Source organism: Anser cygnoides, chromosome 3 (assembly GCF_040182565.1).
Source record: "Anser cygnoides isolate HZ-2024a breed goose chromosome 3, Taihu_goose_T2T_genome, whole genome shotgun sequence".
Taxonomy (NCBI): domain Eukaryota; kingdom Metazoa; phylum Chordata; class Aves; order Anseriformes; family Anatidae; genus Anser; species Anser cygnoides.
The window spans coordinates 97,897,309-97,920,286 of NC_089875.1; the positions used below are offsets into that span (position 1 = coordinate 97,897,309).

Consider the following 22,978-nt stretch of genomic DNA (forward strand, 5'->3'; position numbering starts at 1 on the left):
GATGCCTGGGAGGCACCTGAAGCCTGCAGCCAGGCTCCGGGTCTGGTTTCAAGGGAGACCATAAGCAACAAGGGAACAGGCTGTGGGCCGTTCAAGGGGACCACCAAGGAAGCTCAGCCCGTTTCGTGGCATAAAGGGAAGATTAATGATCCATTTAATCGTTATGGTCATAATGATCCTACTTCAAGAAAGAAGTGGATGGCAGGTGAAGCTTCGTAAGGCACTCCGACATCTGGCAAACAAAGCCAGATGAGTTCCAGCCTAGCAATAAAACATCTTGTGCTTCTTTTCAGTGGAGCTATGGCAGTGAGGGTAACTGAATAACTTACCCTGGGGATGTGGCAGGATTTTCAGTGACGTTGTATAACTGTCTTGTAATGCAGCAAGCTTCCCCCAGTAGCTCAGGATCCATAGCGCTTGTTTAAGCATGTCTGTGTTTGCATCATTTAAAAAAAAAAAAAAAAAAGACTTCCTAGTAGCTCTGGGAAAGGCTTTACCATTCTGCACATCTTTCCTTTCCTAGCATAGGCTGTGTCACATCCCTGGTGCATCTTTCATTTTATATTTTAAATTAGAGGATGGGCAATTCCAGTAGGCATAGTGAAAATAAAAGGCTTTTTTCCTCCTCCCCCCTCCCCCCCCCAAAATAATGAAATAATGATGCTTACACCAGCTTTATGAGACATTTGTTTTCAGCTTAATATCTTTCAGGGATCCAGGAGCTCAGCAGCATGTCAGGGAAGCCCAGGCTCGTCTACATTAATGGAAGGGGGCGAATGGAGCCGATCCGATGGCTGCTGGCAGCGGCTGGCGTGGAGGTTAGTTGACACTTGGCATCTTGTTCCAGGCTGATGTTTCCAACTGGACACTGTATGCAACGATTTAACATGCACACAGAGTGTAAGTGACTGGAGGAGGGTGGTGAAATTTATTTGGCCAGTGGCATTGGACCTACCATGATCAGTGGCTGGTATTTGGGATGCAAACTCTGTGCAGCTTACAGTTCTATAGAGTCCGCTGAAGTAATCATAATGGGTAAAGATGGGGAATTTTTTAAAGACCCTTAATGAATCTGAGTTTTCCAGTTGTATACTTAAAAAAAAAAAAAAAAAAAAAAAAAAAGGTGGTGTTGGCTTCCATGCTCTGGGCGTGGTGTTGGCTGATTTACCCCGTGCTTCCTTTGGCACTGGCTGCAACCTGTCTTCCTCCTGTAGATGTCTGTGCTTTGATTATTTCTGCGCCTGTGCGCTGAGGCAGAAGTGGCCGGGCCCTTCCGCTCTTCCCGGCTGTGGGAACGGGTGGGGAATCCTCAGGGCATCTGCAGCTGAAGACCCAGCTCATCGTGCCCGGCTTGGTTGGGTTGTTCTGCTCGTGGTTATGTGCAGCCACTCACAGAAGAAGGTTTGAAGTACAGCCGTGTAACGTTCTTCTCTCTTCTTCTCCAGTTTGAAGAGAAGTTTTTGGAAACAAAAGAACAGTTAGAAAAGTTAGTCAAAGGTAAGAATATGATACCTGAGGCATTGTCTTTCAAAAAATTGCTCCAATTAGGTAAATCTGTGGTTTAAAATTGGCTTATGTAAACCAATGCAAAATTCTAGGTGCACACCTAGCACACCAAAATACTAGTTTTGTGTAACATGCTCTTTGCATTGCTAAATAACTCCTGTAAGCTAGAAGTCCCAGCTTCTATGACTGTGTTTTTAGTAATACATTGAGCATGGATAGCAAACGTTCCTATGTACAACTTGGGTTGCTGTATTCCTATGTACAACTTGGTTATTAATTCTGTTGGACTGCTAGTATGGGTCCTGGGCACACAGCACTCTCGGAGGCAGCTCCTGGGACCTGGCCAGGCCCATCTCCAAGATGTCCTTTAGCTGTGACCAGCATATTGTGTAGGCAGAGAGAGCTGAGTTGAGTGAGCGTGGCTGCTCTGTGCCAGCTGGCCTGAGGTGTTGTAGAGTTAACTAGGAAAGATGGGATGTGTGATCCCATCCTGTGTAGGATCTGAACCTTGGGGAGGTGGAAAGGCTTGCATGGCACCAAAATTCCTAGGGAAGAGTTTTCTTTTGTAGTAGGTTCCGTGTGAGCACACCAGTGAGAGTCCTTACATCGTATACCCTCATGTGCAAACAACAGGGAGGAATTTTGGATGTCTAAGGTAGGGCTTGACATGGCAATAAGGTGTCAGGCCAGCTGAGCAGGATGTACCTGAGCCACGAAGCTTCCCCCGGACAAAAAGATACAGGAAGCCAGAAGAGAGACCAGCGGGAAGCCTGACGTGGTCAAAGCAGCAAGCCAGAAAGGAGACCAGTACCCAAACACCAGTGCATGGCCCCAGCCACAGCCCTTCAGACTTGGTCAGATGAAACCCAGCAGCAAAGCCCCCTGCAGCCACCCTGGAAGGAGAAGACCTTGGTGCCTGGGTAGGGAAGGAGTGGGGACTGTGAGGGGCACTAGAGAGCGCTCCTGTCCCACAGTTTTCCTGCTGACCAAGACATTTTATACAGAAACCTCCCAGCACACCATCAGGCTGAACTTGCCCAGACATACTAAGACACCTGGAAAAGGACTTGGCTGTGCTCTGGCTGCCTACACAGAAAGGGGAAGCTGTGCTCAAAGAAGAGCGACAGCAAAGCTGAAATGAACAAAGCAACCCAACAAAAGCGGTGTCAGTAAGATCAGAATTACAGCTGCAGGTCTATCTGGTTGGGAATCTGGTGATATGGGAGAGCCATGCAGTGTACAGACAGCAGATAGAGCTCTAAATACGGTATCTCAGGTAGTGAAAGCCCAAATCTGAATTTCCTTCTCAGGGATACCTAATCCAGATGGGGTGGTATAATCCTGCATAGAGTATCCAAGCCTATCCACAGCCAGAGAGGAGAATTAAGTGGCAATGAAAAGGACAGGGAAATACTACAAAGAAGATCAAGAGCCTCTACATGTATGTGTATTGAGCTTAAGAACCTGAGAACACAAAGGAAAAGGCGGGCTTTGGTACGATGAGTTGGAGAAAGACAAATATTAGTCAACCTGATAAAGGACTGCTGGCATGTTGCCAGCTGTGCAAGGCAGGGCTGAACATGAATAACCCTCCACTGCCTCTCCCTCTTCTTTTTTTTTTCCCATGCCAATACACCTTTTGCTGGGGAATGCTGTGCTCTGCACCACCGCGCTGTTACGATGGTCCAGGAGTGACTTTGGCCCATGGCAGCTGACGATCTAAGCAGTTCCCCAGCACTGTGAAGGATTCAGCCTGGGCCAGAGGCTGTTTCCAGCATGCAGTCTGCAGCCAGCCAGCTGCCTTGGAGGCTGAGAGACGTCAGGAGCATCCTCCTGGCCAGACCCATACCCCTGCCCTGACAGCAAGTAGCTTGGCTCAATCTGCTTGGCCACAGGTTGCCCAAGTTGCTACCCCGATGTCAAGAAGCACTGCTGTTCTGTGACAGATTGGTCTAGATGATTTTTTTTTTTCTGGTTGCTCACCCACAGCACAATACAATCAGCAAAATGACTGGCAAACTGATTTAAATTCTGCAAAAATATTCTGTGCAGGGCTTATGTGAAGTGGTTTTCATTGCAACGTTAGGGAGGCAGCCTGCTGCCGGTCATAAGAGAAATTCTTTTCTGTAGATAAAAAACAAACCAGGCATTCACTTTTCTCACATTTGCTACATCACACCTTTTGTCAAGGGACAGAAAGTCAGATTTTATTATCCACTTAGTGCATCTTTCTGCTGAAAAGTATCCTTGCGTAGCTGCGGTTTTTCCTATTCCATAGTGTTTGCACTAGATGGGGGCGTTCTTACAGGTGATGTTTTTTCCTCAGTCTGCGGAAGTGTGTTCTGGATACGATAACATATGATCCATCTGTGAATGTTTCTGAGAAACAAATGCAGGCTATTCCTTGCCACAGAGAGAGCATTTGAACTCTCTAGAGTAGAATGAGTGAAGAAGGTTTATCTTTTTGAGGTTAGCAAAGCATTTTAGCTGCTCTGTGGAGAAGAAAGTAGGCAAAAGTGCCTATGAAAATAAATTCTTATTCTGTGCAAATAAATTCTTATATGGTGCAATGAATAGATTAAGATCAAGCAATTAAAATCAATGATTAACTTTCAGCAGTACAAAGTGACAGCTGCCTACTCAAATTCAGAGTTTTGTTCTGATTTTAACAAGGCAGGGTTGTTCTTTGGATGCCCTGACTGCGTACATGGAGCAGGGAGTATCTCCAAAGACAGGGAATTAGTCCAGCAGAAAACTGGTGTAGAAAAGACTGGCTTTGCTGTGCCGAACCTTTATGGCAGCTGAGCTCTCGGCGCTGCCTCGATGAAGGATCAGCCAAACTCCTTCCAGCACCAGGAGAAAAGGGGACTACCAGGGCAGGGGCAGTGGTCTTTATGTCCTGCCAAGAAACTGATCTGTATTCAAAATAATTGAACTTTTGAATTTTTTTTTTTGAAGTTCAGATTTAACATGGCTCTTTATTCTCCACCGATCCCTTGGGCTGCAACTGCTGGCTGAGTCTTTTCCTGCCAGCAGGGCCAGGGTCCAGCAGTGCAGAGGAGCAGGGGGTGCCAGTTCCCATCAGCCAGCGAAGCTCTGGCAGAGCTGCAGAGCGAGGGGCCCAGCTGCACTGTGGTGACCCAGCTACAAAACTCTGATGCCTATTAGCAGGATTTGATCTTTCCCACAATGTTAAATTACTGATGGAGTTCAATAAGGGCAAGTTGTCAATGATTTACACTCCAAAAGAAGTGCATTCTCCTGTACAGCTGGAAGTCCAGGAGGAACTAACAAGCTTTTCCTCAACTTTCTGCCCTAGATGGAGACCTGCTGTTCCATCAACTGCCCATGGTGGAGATCGATGGGATGAAGATGGTGCAGACCAGGGCCATCCTCAGCTACATAGCGGGGAAATACAACCTCTATGGGAAGGACCTGAAGGAGAGAGCCCTGTACTGTAACATTTCGTTTCACTTGATGAGCAATCTGTTATTTGATAGCTGCATTACATACAACAGATGTAATCCTGTAAATCCAGTAGAAAGGCGTGAGAAAGGTTAACACAATAAAGAACGGGGTCTCTAGCCTTTGTTAAGTTTTAACCAAAGCTTCTGAAATCCTGTTCAACAGAAATAGGGTTCTAGTCATTTTAGTTCGTATTTGTATTGGCTGTGAAAATTGGCACTATGGTGGTGGTATACAATTCCTATAATTTGCCTTAGTTAATTAGAAAACTGATGAAATAACTCCCATGCTCTCGTCTATTGTCTTCCTCCGATAGGATCGACATGTATGTGGAAGGAATAACAGATCTGATGCAAATGGTTATGATGTTGCCTTTCTCTCCAGCTGAGGCAAAGGCGAAAAATCTTGCCTCAATTGAAGAGAAGGCAACAAAGAGATACTTCCCAGTCTTTGAAAAGGTAAGTGATGGTGAGGATCTGCGTATAAATCTTGTACTTGCAATTGTCAAAAAGTTTCCCAAAAATAAGAACACGCTTGTAGTGCAGGCTAGATCCGATCCCTCAGCTTTCTTGGCTCTCACAAAGAAAGGGAAATGCTACAGCAAATTTTCCGTTTGTTATCTTGTGTTGTCAGGGCTGTAGTATTTGAACAGCTAGAAAGCAAAGAAAGCAAAATGTTTGCAGCTTACACAGCAAATATTTTCACTGAAGTAAAAGCAAGCATGTATGATTTTTTTTTCCTTGAGATAAAAGTTCTGTTCTTCTGTTTGTTCATAGCACACCTCTCTGTTATACTTAATATTATTTGGAGCATTTTCATTAGAAGAATGGAAAAATCCCTTGGAAATAAATTAGAGAGACAAAAACACCATGATATTAGGGCTCCTTTAGTAAAAAAAAAAAAAAAAAAAAAAAAATCCTAGATTTCTGCACGTCCCACTTTTAGAGACAACAAACCAAACCCATATGACTCAGGCATCTGGCAACATTTTTCACTTTTGTAACATCCATCTAGCTTTGATGGAAAACAATAATAAAGGCTGAACATCCTAGAAGGTCTTATGACTATAATAACTTGCTCCCAAAGGCAGAGATTCTCTTTGGTTAGCTATTGTAATTTTGCATTTTTGAGTTTGCTTCCTGGACATTGGACATAACCTGAAATGAAGTATCTAAATGGCCATTTTATAAATTCTGAGTTACTCTTTAATTCCTCCATTATCCCTATTTCTAATGCTATGACTCTTAATAGCCTACTCGAGTCTGTGGTTTTGTCCATTTTCCCTGTACCTTTTGTCATTCATCATTACCAAGTGACCCAAGTTTGTAATTTGTATACTGCAAGATTTTTTTCCGACATTGATGAAGTGACTTGGGCTCACAGCCTTGCAACTAAAAGCTGAAATTTCAGTTACAATTGCTGTTCAGCTCTACAGCTGTGCCATGAGACTTAGCTGCTGGGCATCGTACATCCAGTTCTCATCTGCAGTTCCTCTTCTCTTGTATTCTACAGGTTTTGAAACAACACGGCCAAGACTTTCTTGTGGGCAACCGATTCAGCTGGGCAGATGTTCAGCTATTGGAAGTCATTTTAGCAGTGGAGGAGAAAATACCTGCTGTGCTTTCTGGGTTTCCTCAGCTGCAGGTAATCTTGTCACTGAACATGCCTGAATTCAGGAACCGTGCAGTACCACGACCTCACAACTTTAATTTTGGGACAATCCTGAAGTGATCATCTCTCCATTCTATGTAAATCAATTCTGTGGGCTGTTCAACAGACTATTCCTGTCTATGTTTGTTTAATATGGAACACAGCGGGGAATGGATTTGGTTGATCCATTGTAAGACACTGTGCCCCTGGCTAACCCTGTTAAGGGATACCTCTTGGAGGGATACTCCCTTTGTTGTATGCCTTCTCCATAGAATTAATGTCGACCTAAGGGGATCACTGATGTAAGCTGCCCTGTTTTCATTTTCCTGCTTCCTGCCTGTAGATGCTATCTAATATTAGATAACAAATTAAGGCTGTGATATAGATCAACATGTTAGAGTACAGTGCAGCGTGTCATTTTCTGTACTGGCTGGAATTACAAATTTGGGATCCTATTAACCTCACCACTTCTGACTTCTACAGCATGACTAGGAACTCAAGCCCTGGCATTACCCAGCATTTTCTTTCAAAAATCAACTCAATATCATCAAGAATCAATTCTCTGCTTTTGTGCTATATACAGAGTATGAAACCAAGCAGAAGTAAGGCACTTTCGCAGTGAGATTTGACCAGAAATGAGAAGCTTCCAGATATGCAGCACACTGTAGAACTCAGTGAATGGGTGAGCCTGCAGGAGTCATAAAGAATTGAGATACAGTGGAGCCAAATAGTCTGAGATTGGAAAAATCAAATACTGTTCAGTAGTCCACTCTTGTGCCTGTAATCTTGGTAAATAAAGCAGTGCAGGAATCAGGCAAATTTGGGTTGACAATTCTATCATTAAGGTCATTCTTCTTTGTGCTTAGAAACTGTTAACCTGAAGGATGCACTCAGACTTTGTCGTTAATGCCCTTGACAAAAGAAAGAGTGCAGCATCAGACTACAGCAGCTAGATTTTCTGCTTGGAGCTGATAAGGAAGAGGTGTCAGGAGAGGGAGGAGAATGGAAAGAAGGGGAATTCTTTTTTTTTTTTTCTTTTCCCCCAAATCTCAACCCCAGTAGTTTAAGTCTGAATTTAGAGTGACAAAATGAAGTGCTTCAGCCACAAAGTGGGCAGCAACATGTGCCATACTACAACCTGTATGCAGTTTTTTGGGCCTCAGGAATTGTGGCCTCTATCTCCCATCTTTTGGGAAAATATCTTAGCCACCAGGCATGGTCACAGTCTTGCTGAAGCCATGGCTTAGTTGTAAGGGATTCCTTCACTGCCAGTAGAGAAAAGTTTCTAAAATTGATGTTTACTTACTTTGCAGTTTTTACTTTTCTTGCTCCTTCTTGCATTCCCCTTTATCTTTCCTGTGCTTTTAAGGAAGAGGAAATTATGTTTATACATCTGCCAGCAAGAAACAGCTGTCACTCGGTGAAGCTCCTCTCCCTTAGCCCCACTGTTAGAGGTGGTGCTCGTGTATGTAAGATCTCTCAACTAACTGTGGGATCTCCAGCTGCTACAGTAAGAGGTCTCAGGAAGCTTGGCTTGACACAGGCCTCTCTTGTCACCTCAGATGCCCAAGTCTGCCTTAATCACTGTTGTGGCCTCCAGACACTACCCCAGAAGGGAACAGGTCTCCCCAAAGGCCTGTGTCACATCTGCCAGCTCTGTGTAAATAGTTTGTCTACCCTAATGTGCAACGCATAGTGGACACGTCCTCTACTGGACAACTGAGATGAGCCAAGGATGCGTCCAGCCATTTCACCTCACCCATGCAATCCTAGAAGAGCTGGCACAATGTGACAACAGTGGCCATGCTAGATATAAACAGAGCTCAGATACATCCATAATGTGGTAAACATGGAAATCATGTTGTTATCACAACCAGCAAAGAAAAGATAAAGGACACGAGCTTGGTTAGTGTTCGTGGACCTTTAAAAACAATCCTTGATGCCCTGGATGTTGAATTTTTACCTTCAGTTTCTTTCAGGCAGCAGAGTTTTAGATATTGTCTGCTCCAACACTGCTTTTGCTGGTAAGAGCAGGCTTTTTGCAGGTCCTTCTCCTGTTAGTCAGAAGGAAGCTGCTTAGATCTGCACACTAAATGAATGCTAGGATCCCTTCAATCAGCAGGGGGAAGTAGTTGTCCTGTGTCCTGTGCAAGGAGCACTCTTTGCTGCTGGATTAGTTGGGATTTATCTCTCTTGCTTTTATTTTTTAGGCCTTCAAAACAAAAATGAGCAACGTGCCTACAATTAAGAAGTTCCTGCAGCCTGGCAGCGCAAGGAAGCCCCCACCAGATGACAATTATGTGGCAACTGTGATGTCGATTTTTAATCTAAACTGAATGCCTTGTTACCTTCAGCAAGGCCCAAAATACCGGGGAGAACAACAACAAAACCAAACCCCTTAAAGGAAATAGGAAGCTCAGTAAAATAGCATTGTACTTACAACCAATGGTAAAAAAAATAAATAAATAAAACCTGAAATTCTGATTACTCTGACAATGTGACAGCAGATTTGTCTTTATTTGTATCTAATGCTTGGCAAAACATGAAAACAAAGGACTATGGAAGCAAAGAACCATTTATCAGGGTAGGGAAGTTTATTGCTTTGGAAAAAAGACCAATATGGTGTTAGTTTGACAGACTGTAACTTGAATAAAATATTTTCAGTATGAAAATAGTCTTCAAAATCAGAACCATTGAAAAGAAAAAAGAGCTGAAGATTTGCTGAATCACTTATCCTTTAAAGAAATAGACTAGCTTCAACAGCAATTTGGGTAACTCCCTATGTTGAATTATTTTTACAGCATTGTGTAAGACTTACAAATTAATACTAGTTTCATCTACTGTTACCAAAGCCAAATCTCTGTGGCATACTCCTTGGGTACTTCCTGTGCCCTGTCACCATCCCTCTTACTGTCACAAACAAAGTCAAAATTTCTTTTCCTCTTCCAGAAGCTGTGCTACACCTGCCTGTTCTGGTGCTGTTCAGACTGAGCCTTCCTTGCTTTGAGTGTCCCCTCTTGGCTCTCCTTGAAAATTGCAGACTGCTCTTATGATGTCATGCTAAAAAAAAATTTAGCCCCTAACTCTAAAACCCATCCCCGCATTCAACTGCCACCAAATCCTGTAAGCACCTGTGAGATAAGTGCAGATATATACCAGCAAGTATTCAAGACTTGGAAGAAGGGAGGGGAGAAGTGGGGTCAGGGAACAGGCAGGTTTCATGGCTAGGACAACTCAGGCGCATTAAAAATGCAATAAGGTTGCATAAATTTCTGTTATTATTAATCTCCCCTCTTACATGTAACTTCACTAATCATTTAGTGAGTTGTGCTCATTATCCTCAAAAACTATTTAAAGTTTCTTGAAAAGTGACTTTGGTTCAATGTGAGCAATGAAGAATGTCCCACCCAAAAGATTCCCTGGTCTGGTATTAGGGTCAGAAGCTCAGGCTGAAGGGAGGAACAAACCTGCATGGCTTTCACACCGGATGGCTTCTCCAACTCCTGAGCTATAGGGCCTGACAGTGGCAGCCGTTGCGGGGTAGGGCTGGCATCGGCACCTGGCTCCAAAAAAACTGGTCATCCTACCTGGTGGTGACTACCTAACCCTATGGGAATCACAGGAAGCCTTAGAGGAGCCTCCTGGATGCTCAGAGGGCTGGATTTTACAGGGAAGGTATGTGAAATTGTTAGTAGCTAGCAATGCCAGGGGTGCACCTGTGTGGCTGAGGTGCTGTGGTGCACATTGCTATTTCATGCCACCAGACATAGAATCACAGAGTCATCTAGGCTGGAAAAGGCCTTCAGGATCATCAAGTCCAACATCAACATGACCTACCAAGTCCCATCACTAACCAATGACTTTTATTGTCCCTACAAGAAAGCTAGTGCACTTGGGCCTGTGCCCAGAGACCTCCTCCCCGGTGAACTCCAACTTATAACAAAAACACGTGGGCTTACAAACACTCACGGCAGAAAAAAACTGCTTTGAGGTGGGGCTTGATGTGACAGGGCAGCACCTGCACAGAGGGAATATCGAGCAGATGTGCCCAGCCTGCAGCCCTGTGGCAGCTCGTGCTGCTGTCCGACGCAGTGGCCTTGGCCAACTTTTAGCCCCAATGGACTCATCAGCCCCACAGAACTAATATAACACCTCTCAGAAATGGGTCTGAGAATGAAAATCTCTCAACAAAATTAAAAAAATAAAATATTCAGTAGCAAAACCTGATGTTTAATATCTCCACAACAAAAGTGTAGAAAGAAAGGAAATTACAAAAGATTGGGAAAATGAATCTGATAGAGAGAAAACAGAAGAATGGACTTTGTTTGCAGATGGCTTGTTTTCCCTCCATGCTCTCCCAGCTAGCAGAAACTACACGCTCCCTTCAGAGTGGTGCCACTATGTGTAGCTGCGGTCTCTTCCTCAGCAGGGACAGGCAACTCAAAATTTTTGTCTCCTGCAAGCATTGCAGAAACAAGCAGTAACAGAATCACAGCTAAAAGCAGCTGTTGAATTAAGCATACACTTCTCTGTGCTGCTGGAGTGACAAAAATCTGTTTCCACTCACCTGCTCCCCATCAGCTCCTCTTTGCGTTAGCAGTAAAACAGAAGGACAATCGCTTCTGTGAGGGTGCAGCAAGACGAAGTGGGGTTTTTAACAGAATATGCTCTGCATTTTGTCAGAGGCAACTTATCTTTTACCGATATGTCTAGTACAATTCTACAGCCCTGGGGCTATGACCTGCAAACACCAGAACTTTTTTTTTTTTTTTTTTTTTTGCAGTATTTCTTCATCTGAGACCAAGGCTGTGCCTAATTACAGTTATATCTCAAACAGCCAGTGCTAGCAAATTGTGCACTCAAGTGCACCTTTAGGCATAAAGAGAAGTCAAGTAGAATATGTTCTTATGTGAGCTATTCACGTGTGTGTGTAAGGTGGAGCTATCCTGTAAAATTTTATTACTATTGTAAGAAGGATTTAAAAAGATAATAAAGCATGTCCCGTAGTGCTGTCAAGCCTATAGGTAAGTTAAGCAAGAGAGTTAATTTTCTGAAAATAAGTGTGCTGGAAAATCTCTAACAAACCGCATTTGCAGCCTAATTCTGTAGGAGATGTGCACTTACAGATAAAATCGCATATCCCACAGAGGTGAGCTGGCTGGCACAGGACATGCGTTGCTTTAAAGCAACGTGGGGCAGAGGGCACAAGCAGGTCAAGGAGCCATAAGGACATCACGGGCTCCGCGGAGCAAGGGGCTGGGGGGCACTGTCGGGAGCAGGCAGACAAATGCAGAGTTACCTGGTGCAGAAGTCTTTCTTTCCATGCCCACTTTGGGTTTCAAAACAGAACTTGTGTTTCCCATCGGTTCTCTGCTGTTATACTGCTGACTCCCGAGGGCAGAGCTAGCAGTCAGGTTGGTGACCTCTCTCCCTCCGGGATAGTGGGGACCTGTAGGGCACACAGTGACATGGTTCACCATAGGCCATGAGTGATCTGAGAGCAGAGATGTTTTGTGTCATGTTATTGCTTGGAGGAACAGTTGCAAAGGAAATTAACCCCCTTGCCCCCGATTTCAGAGTCATTACTAGCGGTGTTCTGAGAAAACCTTGAATTTCGATAAATATTATGATCCTTTCTGTGACGTCTGGAGGAAAGCTGAGAAGATATGAGAAAAGGTGATGCTAAGGAGAGGGTTTTCAGGTATTAAATACTCTGGAAATCCTAAAATTGCCTGCCTGTCAATGACATGCTACTTTATCTTTTTGAATTCTGACTCTTCCCATGGGGAGAAAACCACATCCACTGAGGAGAAAGGTCCGGAGGTTGGAAATGTGGAGGGGAAAATAGGGAAAAATCATAGGTGAGGAGGACAGCTTGAAAGTTGCCAAGAAGACACAATCTAAGGCTACAAACTAAGCAGGAGAGAGAAAGGGAGCAAGCTAGAAGGAACTTGAAGAAAATCTCAAAGCAGCAGATGTGCTTCCCAGGAGCTCAGCGTGCTGTTAATGTGCAGAGAGAGCTATAAACGCAACGGTGAGCAGGTAATACCCCGGGGATATCTTGCGGATAACTGCAAGGCTATCTTTTGTAAACAACATATCCCTGGGTTTATAAGATAGTCTGGTTGCGTACCTACCCAGCCTGGTTCAGCGTGTGTAACTCAGCGTGGAGAAATGTTTTATGGGACACAATGTGTGAGTGCGCCGAACACATGCAGCACTGGTTTGGAAAAACAACGATCAAGTGTTTTAAATCATAGAAAACTCCAGAGCTGCCCTTTATATTTTCAGCAAGGCAGGGCTGGGCATATCTCTGCAGGTCTCATTAGTCCCGGCTGAGGCTCCCTTCTCTACAAGCCCTCTTTCCCCTGTTAATTCAGTAAGACACAACAGTTTGTGTGCGCACCTATTTCCTTTACCTTTTAAATATTGGCTCATAATTTTGAACGTAGCTCCAAACCAAACTAACATAATTCTGACGTGTTTTATGTAGAGAGGAAAATCCACAATGTCTGATGGCACAAAGTTTTTCTATGCTTTGTCAGGAAATTGGTGTCATGTCTGAAAAAAAAATGTGATTATTATATATATTTATTTATGCCTTACTATTTTAAAAGAAGACACCAAATGGAAGCAAGCTGGTGGTCATCAGCAGCAGCTGTGGTGAATATTCACTCCTAAATCATCAGGGTATATTTGAGATTTCCCCTAGCCTTAACTCCTGGATGATCAGTCTGAACCTAGAAGAACATAAGAGATCAGATGCCTTCAGGCATGCAAGATAGAAATCCATCTACCTTCTGAGTGCATACTGCTGGCTTTGGTTTGGATATCAGCTGTGGCTCAAGTGATTGGTGAGGGATACCTCCTACCTGGATGCAGACAAATTTAAAGGAGGTGAGACAGATGGACTAGATGTAAGTGTCTACAAGGTTAGGTGAGATGAGTTTCACACAGGTTGTCTACACTGTGATCAGCTTTCATGCTCAAGTTCATGTTTTCTTACCTTGCATTCTTTTAGTACAGTGGAGTTAAAGCCCATGTAGGGGTAGTCTCTAGATCTTCTGGGATATTTCCTACAGTTCTGGGCTTTGCCAAAGCCAGGCTTGCAAAAGTTTGGGCAGCTACTCTACCTAAGAGTGAGTTGGCATGTGCACAGACTTCACCAGACACACCTCAGTGCATAGGTCTGCACAGAGAAACCTTCAATCTCCTGCGTTACCCCAGGGCTCTGGGTGATAAGTCATATTTGTCCAACAAAGCTGGAGACACACCGCTTAGCGCGTAAAAAAAAATGCTGAAAGTAAATGTCAGCACTCCCAGAAGCCTAGAAGGGAAAGCAGTCCTTTCGCAAGCAAGCAAGCAAAACGTTCTTATGCAGAGTTCTGTTTCATTATAAAATATGAACAAATTATGAGCAAAATCTGGGTGACTTGTGGTGGGCTTCCACTGCTCTCATCTGGGGCTCTCTGAGGCATGGTCAGAGCTGCAGGACACCCTGCAGGGCCGGCAGCTGGTCTCACCGCAGCAGCAGGAGGCTGGTGGATGCCCTGGGACACACACTGTGGCGTGCTCACCTCGACTAGGCACCTCCTAAAAGACAAGACTTTGATGTGGTGACCATTTCGATGACTCTTCCTTCTGTTCCAGCTCTAAATAATTCTGTTCGTTTTATTGTCAAGCATGGACCACGCTGGTCTAACAGGCACTGGTGGTGGAAATTGGTGGGATGGGGATCATCTTCAGCCATACAGCAGCAAAGTATATCTGCGGGGAGGACCTGAACGAGAGAGACCTGTACTGCAACATCCCACTTCTTTGTTTGACTACAGTTATAACCCTCTCCATGTAACACGAGAAGAATATCCCCGCTCGCAATCAGAGTCAGGGTGATTCAGCAGATTTTCACACAGCACGTCGACCTTGCTTGCATGTGATGCCTACAGCAGTATTAACCAGATAGATTAGACAGCAGGACGGGGCAAGGGAGTTCATGCTGGGTTGACTCTTTGGAATTAACAGAGTTCTCAAAAGGGGACAGGGGTTTGCTCTTCTGATGCCAACCTCTGTTTGCTGCCTCCTCAGTCATCAGCTACATCCTTTTTCACCAGGTCAAATCAGAGAAATATCTTTGACAGAAACAGAAAAAAGAACACTTCTATGTCCAGGAATGAAATTCATCAGGAAAAAAAAAAAAATGTCCTGAAGATATATCCCCCATCACTAAAGGAAGAGAAGGAGGGTTATGCAGGATTCAAGCAGAAGTAGCTGATACAACATGCATAAAGATGTACAAAACTATGAAATCATAAAGAATTTAAATAAAATTTTGATTGCTATCACAGCATCTTTTTAAATCTTGGGAGCTTTTTGGCAGCTCTGATTATTTTTAGCTTGCAGACTGTCAAACAATGAAATTAAGAAGCACAAAATTTCTGTCAGCATAGTTTTCCCAAACAATCATGACCTCTCGTGAGTCTTACATTTGTGCACCATCAGCATTAGTCAGAAATTTATTTCCTGTAGGTGAGAAGTGATTAGACTTAGTTGTTTTACTTTGCTCGAGAAATAGGAATTTCCCAACAGCAGAGAAGTGTCTGTAATTGTAGGAGGGGCTAAAACCTTTATAATCACGGCAAAGCTACTGAGAGCTTAGAGAGGGATATACTCCGTACAAGGTAAGCTTTGGGGATTTTGGCATGCATGGGGAATTAGTGCACTTGAAACTAAAGTCAGTGAATTGATCTTGTGGATTAAATTCCTGAATGTGCTTTACTAACTTGGTTATGTGCATCAGATATTTAATTATTAACCAACTGCTTTCTAGGTATACAGACTCAAGAAAAAAAAAAAATTAGATTTCAGATGTGTGAATGAAGTGCTTCCTATTTTAGAGAAGATGGCACACTCCTTACAAGGGGGATATGTTTTGTTGTACCCGTTTGCTTTTTGCTGCTGTTAACGCTCCAGCTTTGTTGTTGACACGGTGTTAATAAACATGACGCGAGTATGAACTGGGCACTGCCTGCAGGTTCGCTGCATTTGCTGTGCACTGGTTCTGAATGGCGTGGATGCCGTGTGCCTGGGGACAGCTGTTGCTTTAAACTCCAGCAAGAGCTGGGGTTGAACTGAGCAGATATTTCACTTTGGGTCTGTCTGTGGTGACAGCCAGTTTGATGGTACCGAGGTAAAAATTAAATTTCATGCCTTCAGACGCTTGCCTGAAGAAATGAGGGGAGTGGGGACTGTTGTGAATGAGACTGAATGCATATATGTGGGGGAAAAATTCTTCCTGTCACTTCATAGTGGTGTCTAATGGCTACCGGAGAAACTGAGGCAACCATTCACCTGATATTGTCTGCCTCATTAAATAGTAAACTGTATCCTGAACTGAGGCCAAAATAAATAGAGCAGTGCGTATCGCGCTCCCTGCTCTTTGGTCAGAACAGAAGGCTTTGGGCTGGATGCGGTCTATGATTTGCACGGTCTCTGACACGGGCCGGTCACTCTAGGTTCACAGTTCTGCTCCACTCACCTGCACATATAAAAGACATCTCAAGGCAAAATGATGCAGTGCAACCTCTCAGTGTATTCTAACTTTTATCTCCTCTGATGATTTGATGACAGACCTGGATCATCAAGCATTGGTTTCCAACAACAGCTTTGACCAATGCTTGAGAACCAGTTAGAGACTCAAGCACAGCATTCTGAACCTTCTTCATTTTAGTTCTTACTTCTTTATTCTAGATAGTAGGAGATTTGGCACTTGGAAACATGTCTGGGAAACCAAGGCTGCACTATGTCAATGCACGAGGCCGAATGGAACCAATACGGTGGCTACTGGCGGCTGCCGGAGTTGAGGTTTGTCTATAGTTTTTTATACTAAAAGCGGTATATATGCGCTATATATAAGTATATATAAGCATGCAGTAAATATGCATTTTTACTATTCTGTATCAAAAATGAGACTGAGCAGCAGTTTCAGGTTCTGCATTTAGTGCACAGCAGTGACCAAGCAAACAATGACCACAAGCACACCCTTAGCAGGGGACAAGTTGCTGTTTCACTTCCAAGCATCACGTGCCAAGCCTGCTGTTAGCGCTATAAATGCACCTCCCCTGTAGCCAGTGAGACAAAACATTTAAAACCATAGCAGCAGAACTTAGTTTCTTAATCACTGATCACAGCAGTCGAGCACTTTGACTTCTGAAGGCCTCTAGTTAAATCCCCATGTCCAAATAGCATATATATTATGACTATTACAACGTTGCTTGCCCCTGAAGTACTGTGTATTATAAAACACCCATTCATTGTTTTTATCTGCAATGATTTCTGATATCAAACTGGAGAGGGAGTGTGGGGATCTGTGAGTTTTAAGAGCTGCGGTTTTTTTCATCACTGTGATGAGCCGCATGCAGCACGATCTCTTCTCTTCATCCCTCCTTTCATCAGCTTGTGGTAAAGGAACCCTAACATGGACCTACTGTTGCAGTGCAAATTTACCTGTCCCCCTCCTTGCAACATCTCCTGCCAGCACTGAGAACAGAAGAATCACTGTTGCTGTTTGCTCAGAAGACAGGGCTTTGTGCCTTCTGGTCACCTCAGGGTTAGCCAAAATCTTACAGGCACAGAACTATGGATCATGGAGGAGAAGGATGAAGAGAGTATATGGCAAAGGCAATATATATATATATATTTAAACCTGATTTACTTTTTAAAGAAATTTTACCTTTTTTAAGAAAAAAAATAATATATATATATATTTTTAAGAAAATTCCCAACAGTGCAGCTTTTTGAACCCTCATTGTCTCACGACAAGCAGAAGCTAAAACATGCAGTAACAACATAACTTTTCTTCTTTATTCCCTGCAGTTTGAAGAAGCCTTTCTGGAAACAAAGGATGACCTGAAAAAGTTACAGACAAGTAAGTTTCCTTCACTTTTTAATTAGATAATACTGGTAATTAGATAATTGTTTGTCTTAGGACACCTAAGGAAATTTATGTCTCTTCAAAGGATAATCTATACTGGATTAAACAGGTGGTATCACAGATGCCCACTGCAGTAAGCATTTCCTCTGGAGCCTGGCCCATGTCCAGGAGGCTTTTGAAGATCTCCAAGGAGGAGACTCCACAGCCTCTCTGGGCAGCCTGTGCCAGTGCTCCGTCACCTGCACAGTAAAGACGTGCTTCCTGATGTTCGGATGGGAGCTCCTGCGTTTCAGTTTGTACCCACTGCCTCTTGTCATATGACAATATATTTTTTTGTAATCAGATCATCTTGAAATTCATTAGCATTTTAGGTTGCCTACAAAGCTGTTGTTTTATAATCTGTGTGAAACCAGAGTTCCATATTTCTGGGTTTAACGTGTACTTCTGACATGTTCCTGTTTCCTGAGGCAACTGTTCATCTTGCTATCTTTAGCTTCCATCTTTGTGGGACTGATTCTCATATTTCCTCCAAAGCAAAAGACATGTCTGTGCTCATCCATTCCAGTCCACTCGGCTTTTCAAAGAAATCTGAGCTTGGGTTGGCATTTGCAGTCCTGCTATCCTTCAGGAACAATGAATTGATTCCCCCCTCTGCCACCTGCCAGCTTTCAAAAAGCACAGCAGTATTTTGAGGCACGAGCATAAAAGAAGATATCTTTAATAGCAAGCTGTTTCTGTGCATGCCTGCCTTGCAGTGGATACAAAGGTGGACACAGCTGGTCAGTTAGCTGAGTCAAGAAATGTGATCCCATGAAACAAACACTCTGATGTGCTGCTCTGAGCAGTTTCGGGCAGTATTTTGACTTCTTCCTTCCTAGAATGAGACTTCTACAGACTAGTAAGGGACTTACACTGCTACAATCTCACACCAAGAAGTATTTGGCTCTTGCTGGAATCATATGAAACTCCATTCATTATTCCCTGCTTCAGGCCTGTACAGGTGTTTGTTTTTGTATAAAGTAAATATAGTAGTCGAGAAGATAAATATTAGCATGTATATTAATATTATACATTGACAAACACTTAAATAGTTCAGGTTTCCAAAATACTTAATAGCACATAACAAAAACTGGCTCATCATGGGTCAGATCCTTTAGTCCTTCCTATCTGTATTAACCACAAAAAAAATAAAAATAAAAATAAAAAATTAATCTGAGTTAGGGCAATGCAGTGCGGGACTTGCCTTTTTCACTGGCTACTGAAAGTTCTGCATTTGGGTCCTTCATCAGAGGTGAATAGACTTCAGGAAGCTGATTGCTATAATAGTCAGTTATTAACATTTCAAAATGGTTCCTGGCTTCATGGTAAGATTTTTCCACACCATGAGAGTGAGAAGGAGTACCACAAATCAAAAATAACATGGGTTGGTTACTTTCCCACATATCTACTGATGATGCTCATTCAGAGACTAAATACCTCCTTGTCTTGTCCCCTTTTCCCCAGATGGAGACCTGCTATTCCAGCAAGTGCCCATGGTGGAGATTGATGGGATGAAGATGGTGCAGACCAGGGCCATCCTCAGCTACATTGCAGGGAAATACAATCTCTACGGGAAAGACCTGAAGGAGAGAGCACTGTAATGTACCAGTACTACCTTTGTTTCTTAGACTACAGCCCATGCTACCTCTCTGTGTAAGACAAGAATATCCCCAATCATGTTTAGACTCGGGGTGATTCAGCAAGTTTTCATGTAGCATGTGTTGAGCATGACTGTTGGTGATGACTAATTAACCAGATAGTCAAGATAGGCAGAATGGTGCAAGGGAGTTTGTGAAGATCAGAGGTCAATACAGTCATCAGAAAAAAAAGCAGTCAAGAGTATAGGGGAGCCATTTTTTTACCTCAAATATTTGTAAATGTTTCAAGTTGATCAGCCCAGGTAAACACATTTCAAGATAATTGATAGAAATTGTACAGACTCACTGTTTAACTGAACATGTCTGATTAGATTTTTAACATGGGTTTAGATGACACATATACCAATTCTGTATTCAGGTTTGAAAAAAGTTAATGCAGTGGAGTATCACCCCTGGTGAAAAATGAAGTGCAGCCCTTTAGTTTTCTGGTTATGTGCTACTCGGACTTCTCCTGTGTTTGACTTGACCAACTGGATTTATTCCTTTCCAGAATTGATATGTATGTGGAAGGATTAGCAGATCTGAATGAGTTAATCACGAGCAATTTCTTCCAACCAGCGGATAAAAAGGAAGAACATCTTGCAACTGTTATGGACAAGGCCACAACCAGATACTTCCCGGTCTATGAGAAGGTACGGGGCAAAGATGTAGCAGCACAATTAATACTATTTTCCTGAAACTCTGTCCCTGATCTACACAAACAATTTTTATTCAGGAAAACAGAACGACAAATTAGCACTTAAATATAAATTCCATGGTTTTGATGGGAGCAGGACAAGGCTGGAGACAAGACACTACAGAGGGGACAGAAGATCTTACAAATCTGGGAGATAAGCAAAGCCGTAACAACCCAGGACACACTGAAATCCCCAGCTGTCCATATCAGTTATTACAGACAAAAGCCATGATAGCATTGGTTTTTATATGAAATTTCCTTCTGAAGTACAAGACCCTCTGACCGTTAGAGGCACTGTACCACACATACAAAAGAAGCATTAGAGGTCCTTTGGTAAAAAGGGAGGATGGCTAAGCTGGGTGGGTGTTGGAGAACCTGAGGCACACTAACCCCCAGTGCAATATTCACAAAATCAAAACAGAAACAGGTGAGAAGTAAGGGAGCTACCCATAATTTGAAAAAAAACAAGATTCTCTTACTGTGCCCTGTGCTGAATTTGAGCAACTTGCAAATACTGTGCAGTGATGGTTGTTTTCCCCGAAGCCTAGCCTTCAACTCAGCAGCTCTAATTACAAGAGCTACAGAAGTGAAGGCAAGAGGGGTAGACCTGAACTGTCGGAAAAAAAATGAAGAAGAGAAAGGACTGATGTATAATGCCTAGGATGACAGTGTGGTCAGATTATCTGTTTGTACTATGGATGTTCTTATTGTACTTCCTTGCTTCAAGGATAACTCCATGCAGTGTAGGACCTTACTATGAAGATATATTTAATCACACACTTACAAATGACATTTGTTTCTGGTCATTGTTCCTTGTTTTTAGGTTTTGAAAGGACACGGACAAGACTTTCTTGTTGGCAACAAGCTTAGCAGAGCAGATGTGCAGTTACTTGAAATTATTTTATTGGTAGAAGAGTCCAAGCCTGATATACTTGCCAAATTTCCTCTCTTGCAGGTAATTAGACAGTTTTAATGGAAGATAAATCAAAGCAGAACCATTGATTTAAACTGGCTGAGAAATATGGGGGAGCGGGAGAGTAAGGAAAGAAGAGTTATTTGATTTTTATGTTATTTTTAACAAGTAATTTTAACCAACCAGAAATATTGATAGTTATTGCGGCCTTCTGTCACTAGAGCCACCAGGGCACTTAAAGGGATAATACGATGAAGCATATACTGTTAGAATCATATAATGATAGAATATCTTCCTGAGTTGGAAGGGACCCACAAGGATCATTGAATCCAACTCCTGGCTCCACACAGGAACACCCAAAAATCAGACCATATGCCTGAAGCATTGTCCAAATGCTTCTTGAGCTCCAGCAGCTTGGTGCCATGACCACTGCTCTGGGGAGCCTGTCCCAGTGCCCGACCACCCTCTGGGTGCAGACCCTTTCCCTAACACCCAGCCTGACCCTCCCCTGTCCCAGCCCCATGCCGTTCCCTCGGGTGCTGTTGCTGTCCCCAGAGAGCAGAGCTCAGCGCCTGCCCCTCCGCTCCCCTCGTGAGGGAGCTGCAGGCCACCATGAGGCCTCCCCTCAGCCTGCTCTGCTCTGGGCTGAACAAACCAAGGGACCTCAGCTGTCCCTCATACATCTTCCCCTCTAGACCCTGCACCATTTTTGTTGCCCTCCTTTGGACACTCTCTAATAGTTTTATGTCCTTCTTATGCCGTGGTGCCTCAAACAGCACACAGTACTCAAGGTGAGGCTACGCAAGTGCAGAGCAGAGCAGGACAATCCCTTCCCTCAACTGGCTAGCAGTGCTGTGCCTGATGCACCCCAGGACATGGTTGGCCCTTTTGGCTTCCAGGGCACACTGCTGGCTCATGTTCAGCTTGCCATTGACCAGAACTTTCAGATCCCTTTCTATGGGGCTCCGCTCCAGCCTCTTGTCCCGCCACCTGTACGTACAGACGGGGTTGCCCCTTCCCAGGTGCAGAATTCAGCACTTGCTCTTGTTAAACTTCATGCAGTTGGGATTGCCCAGCTTTCTAATTTGTCAAGATCTCTCTGCAAGGCCTCTCCACCATTGAGGAAGTCAACAGCTCTTCCTAATTTACTATCATTACTATCACTTGCTTAGTATGCATTCGAGTCCTGCGTCCTGATCATTTATAAAAACATCGAAGAGAAATGGGCCTAAAACGAAGCCTGGGGGAACCCCACTAGTGATTGGCCACCAGCCTCACGTAACCCCGTTTACTACAATCCTTTACTATAATCTGCAGGATCAACCTGTGATATTACTTTTACAGCAAGGATAGCATCTAAATGTCTGACAGTTACCATCGTTCTTAATATAGTGCTGTTTTCTTTTTGTTTTGTAGAGTTTTAAAGCAAAAACAAGCAATATCCCCAACATAAAGAAATTCCTGCAGCCTGGCAGCCAGAGGAAACTACCCATCCAAGAAAAAGATATACCAAGACTGATGCAAATTTTCCATTGAGCAGCAACCCAAACCCACAGAAACTATATCGTCTCTGTATTTGCTGAGAATAGAAAAGTAAAATTAATGAAAATAGTAAAAATTGTTTGATTACTCTTCAGCCTACTGCAGACACTTTCAAAGTGAATCTACAAGAACACACCAGGAAATAAAATCATTAACTGAACTAGGGGCTACACTGTATGAAACAAATTGTCTTAAATGCTTAAGAGATTACCTGAAATAAAGTCTCACTCTTTACATTTTAAAAAGTATGTTCAATGAGTTCTTGCTGCTACTTATATACTAAAGGGATCCCTTGTTCTTTCCGGCAACCCAAGAGTTGCTGGAATAGGAAGGGGGCTTAGCCCAAACAGTGGGCAATGTGCCCTTCCTGGAAAAAGCTGAGTGAAGCCTGCAGGTTCTGGCTTGATGGAGATGAAATGTTTGGATTCAGCTTTCCTCTGAACTTAATATTCCTTGGCTTGGAGTATGTTGGGATCAGGGGTCCTACCGCACTTCTGTTTTGTCACTAGCTGTCCGAACTCTTGTATGGTAGCTTCACCAATATCTCCTTTAACAGACAGCCTGCGGCAGCAGCTAAGAGCAGTTTGCACACATTCAAT

General features: G+C 43.4%; 2 protein-coding genes across 2 annotated transcripts; both read left to right on the plus strand.

Moving 5' to 3' along the window:
* The first annotated feature begins 690 nt into the window (after positions 1-690).
* LOC106030436 (glutathione S-transferase-like) lies at positions 691-9,122 on the plus strand. The gene is made up of 6 exons (XM_013172284.3): positions 691-818; positions 1,446-1,497; positions 4,826-4,958; positions 5,288-5,429; positions 6,484-6,615; positions 8,832-9,122. Exons 1-6 carry the CDS (start codon positions 732-734, stop codon positions 8,955-8,957), a joined length of 672 nt encoding a protein of 223 aa, XP_013027738.3. The 5' UTR covers positions 691-731; the 3' UTR covers positions 8,958-9,122.
* A 6,063-nt stretch (positions 9,123-15,185) lies between these two features.
* Positions 15,186-22,624, plus strand: LOC106030438 (glutathione S-transferase-like). The gene is made up of 7 exons (XM_013172287.3): positions 15,186-15,299; positions 16,369-16,482; positions 17,494-17,545; positions 19,055-19,187; positions 19,739-19,880; positions 20,748-20,879; positions 22,254-22,624. Exons 2-7 carry the CDS (start codon positions 16,396-16,398, stop codon positions 22,371-22,373), a joined length of 666 nt encoding a protein of 221 aa, XP_013027741.1. The 5' UTR covers positions 15,186-15,299; positions 16,369-16,395; the 3' UTR covers positions 22,374-22,624.
* The last annotated feature ends 354 nt before the right edge of the window (positions 22,625-22,978 follow it).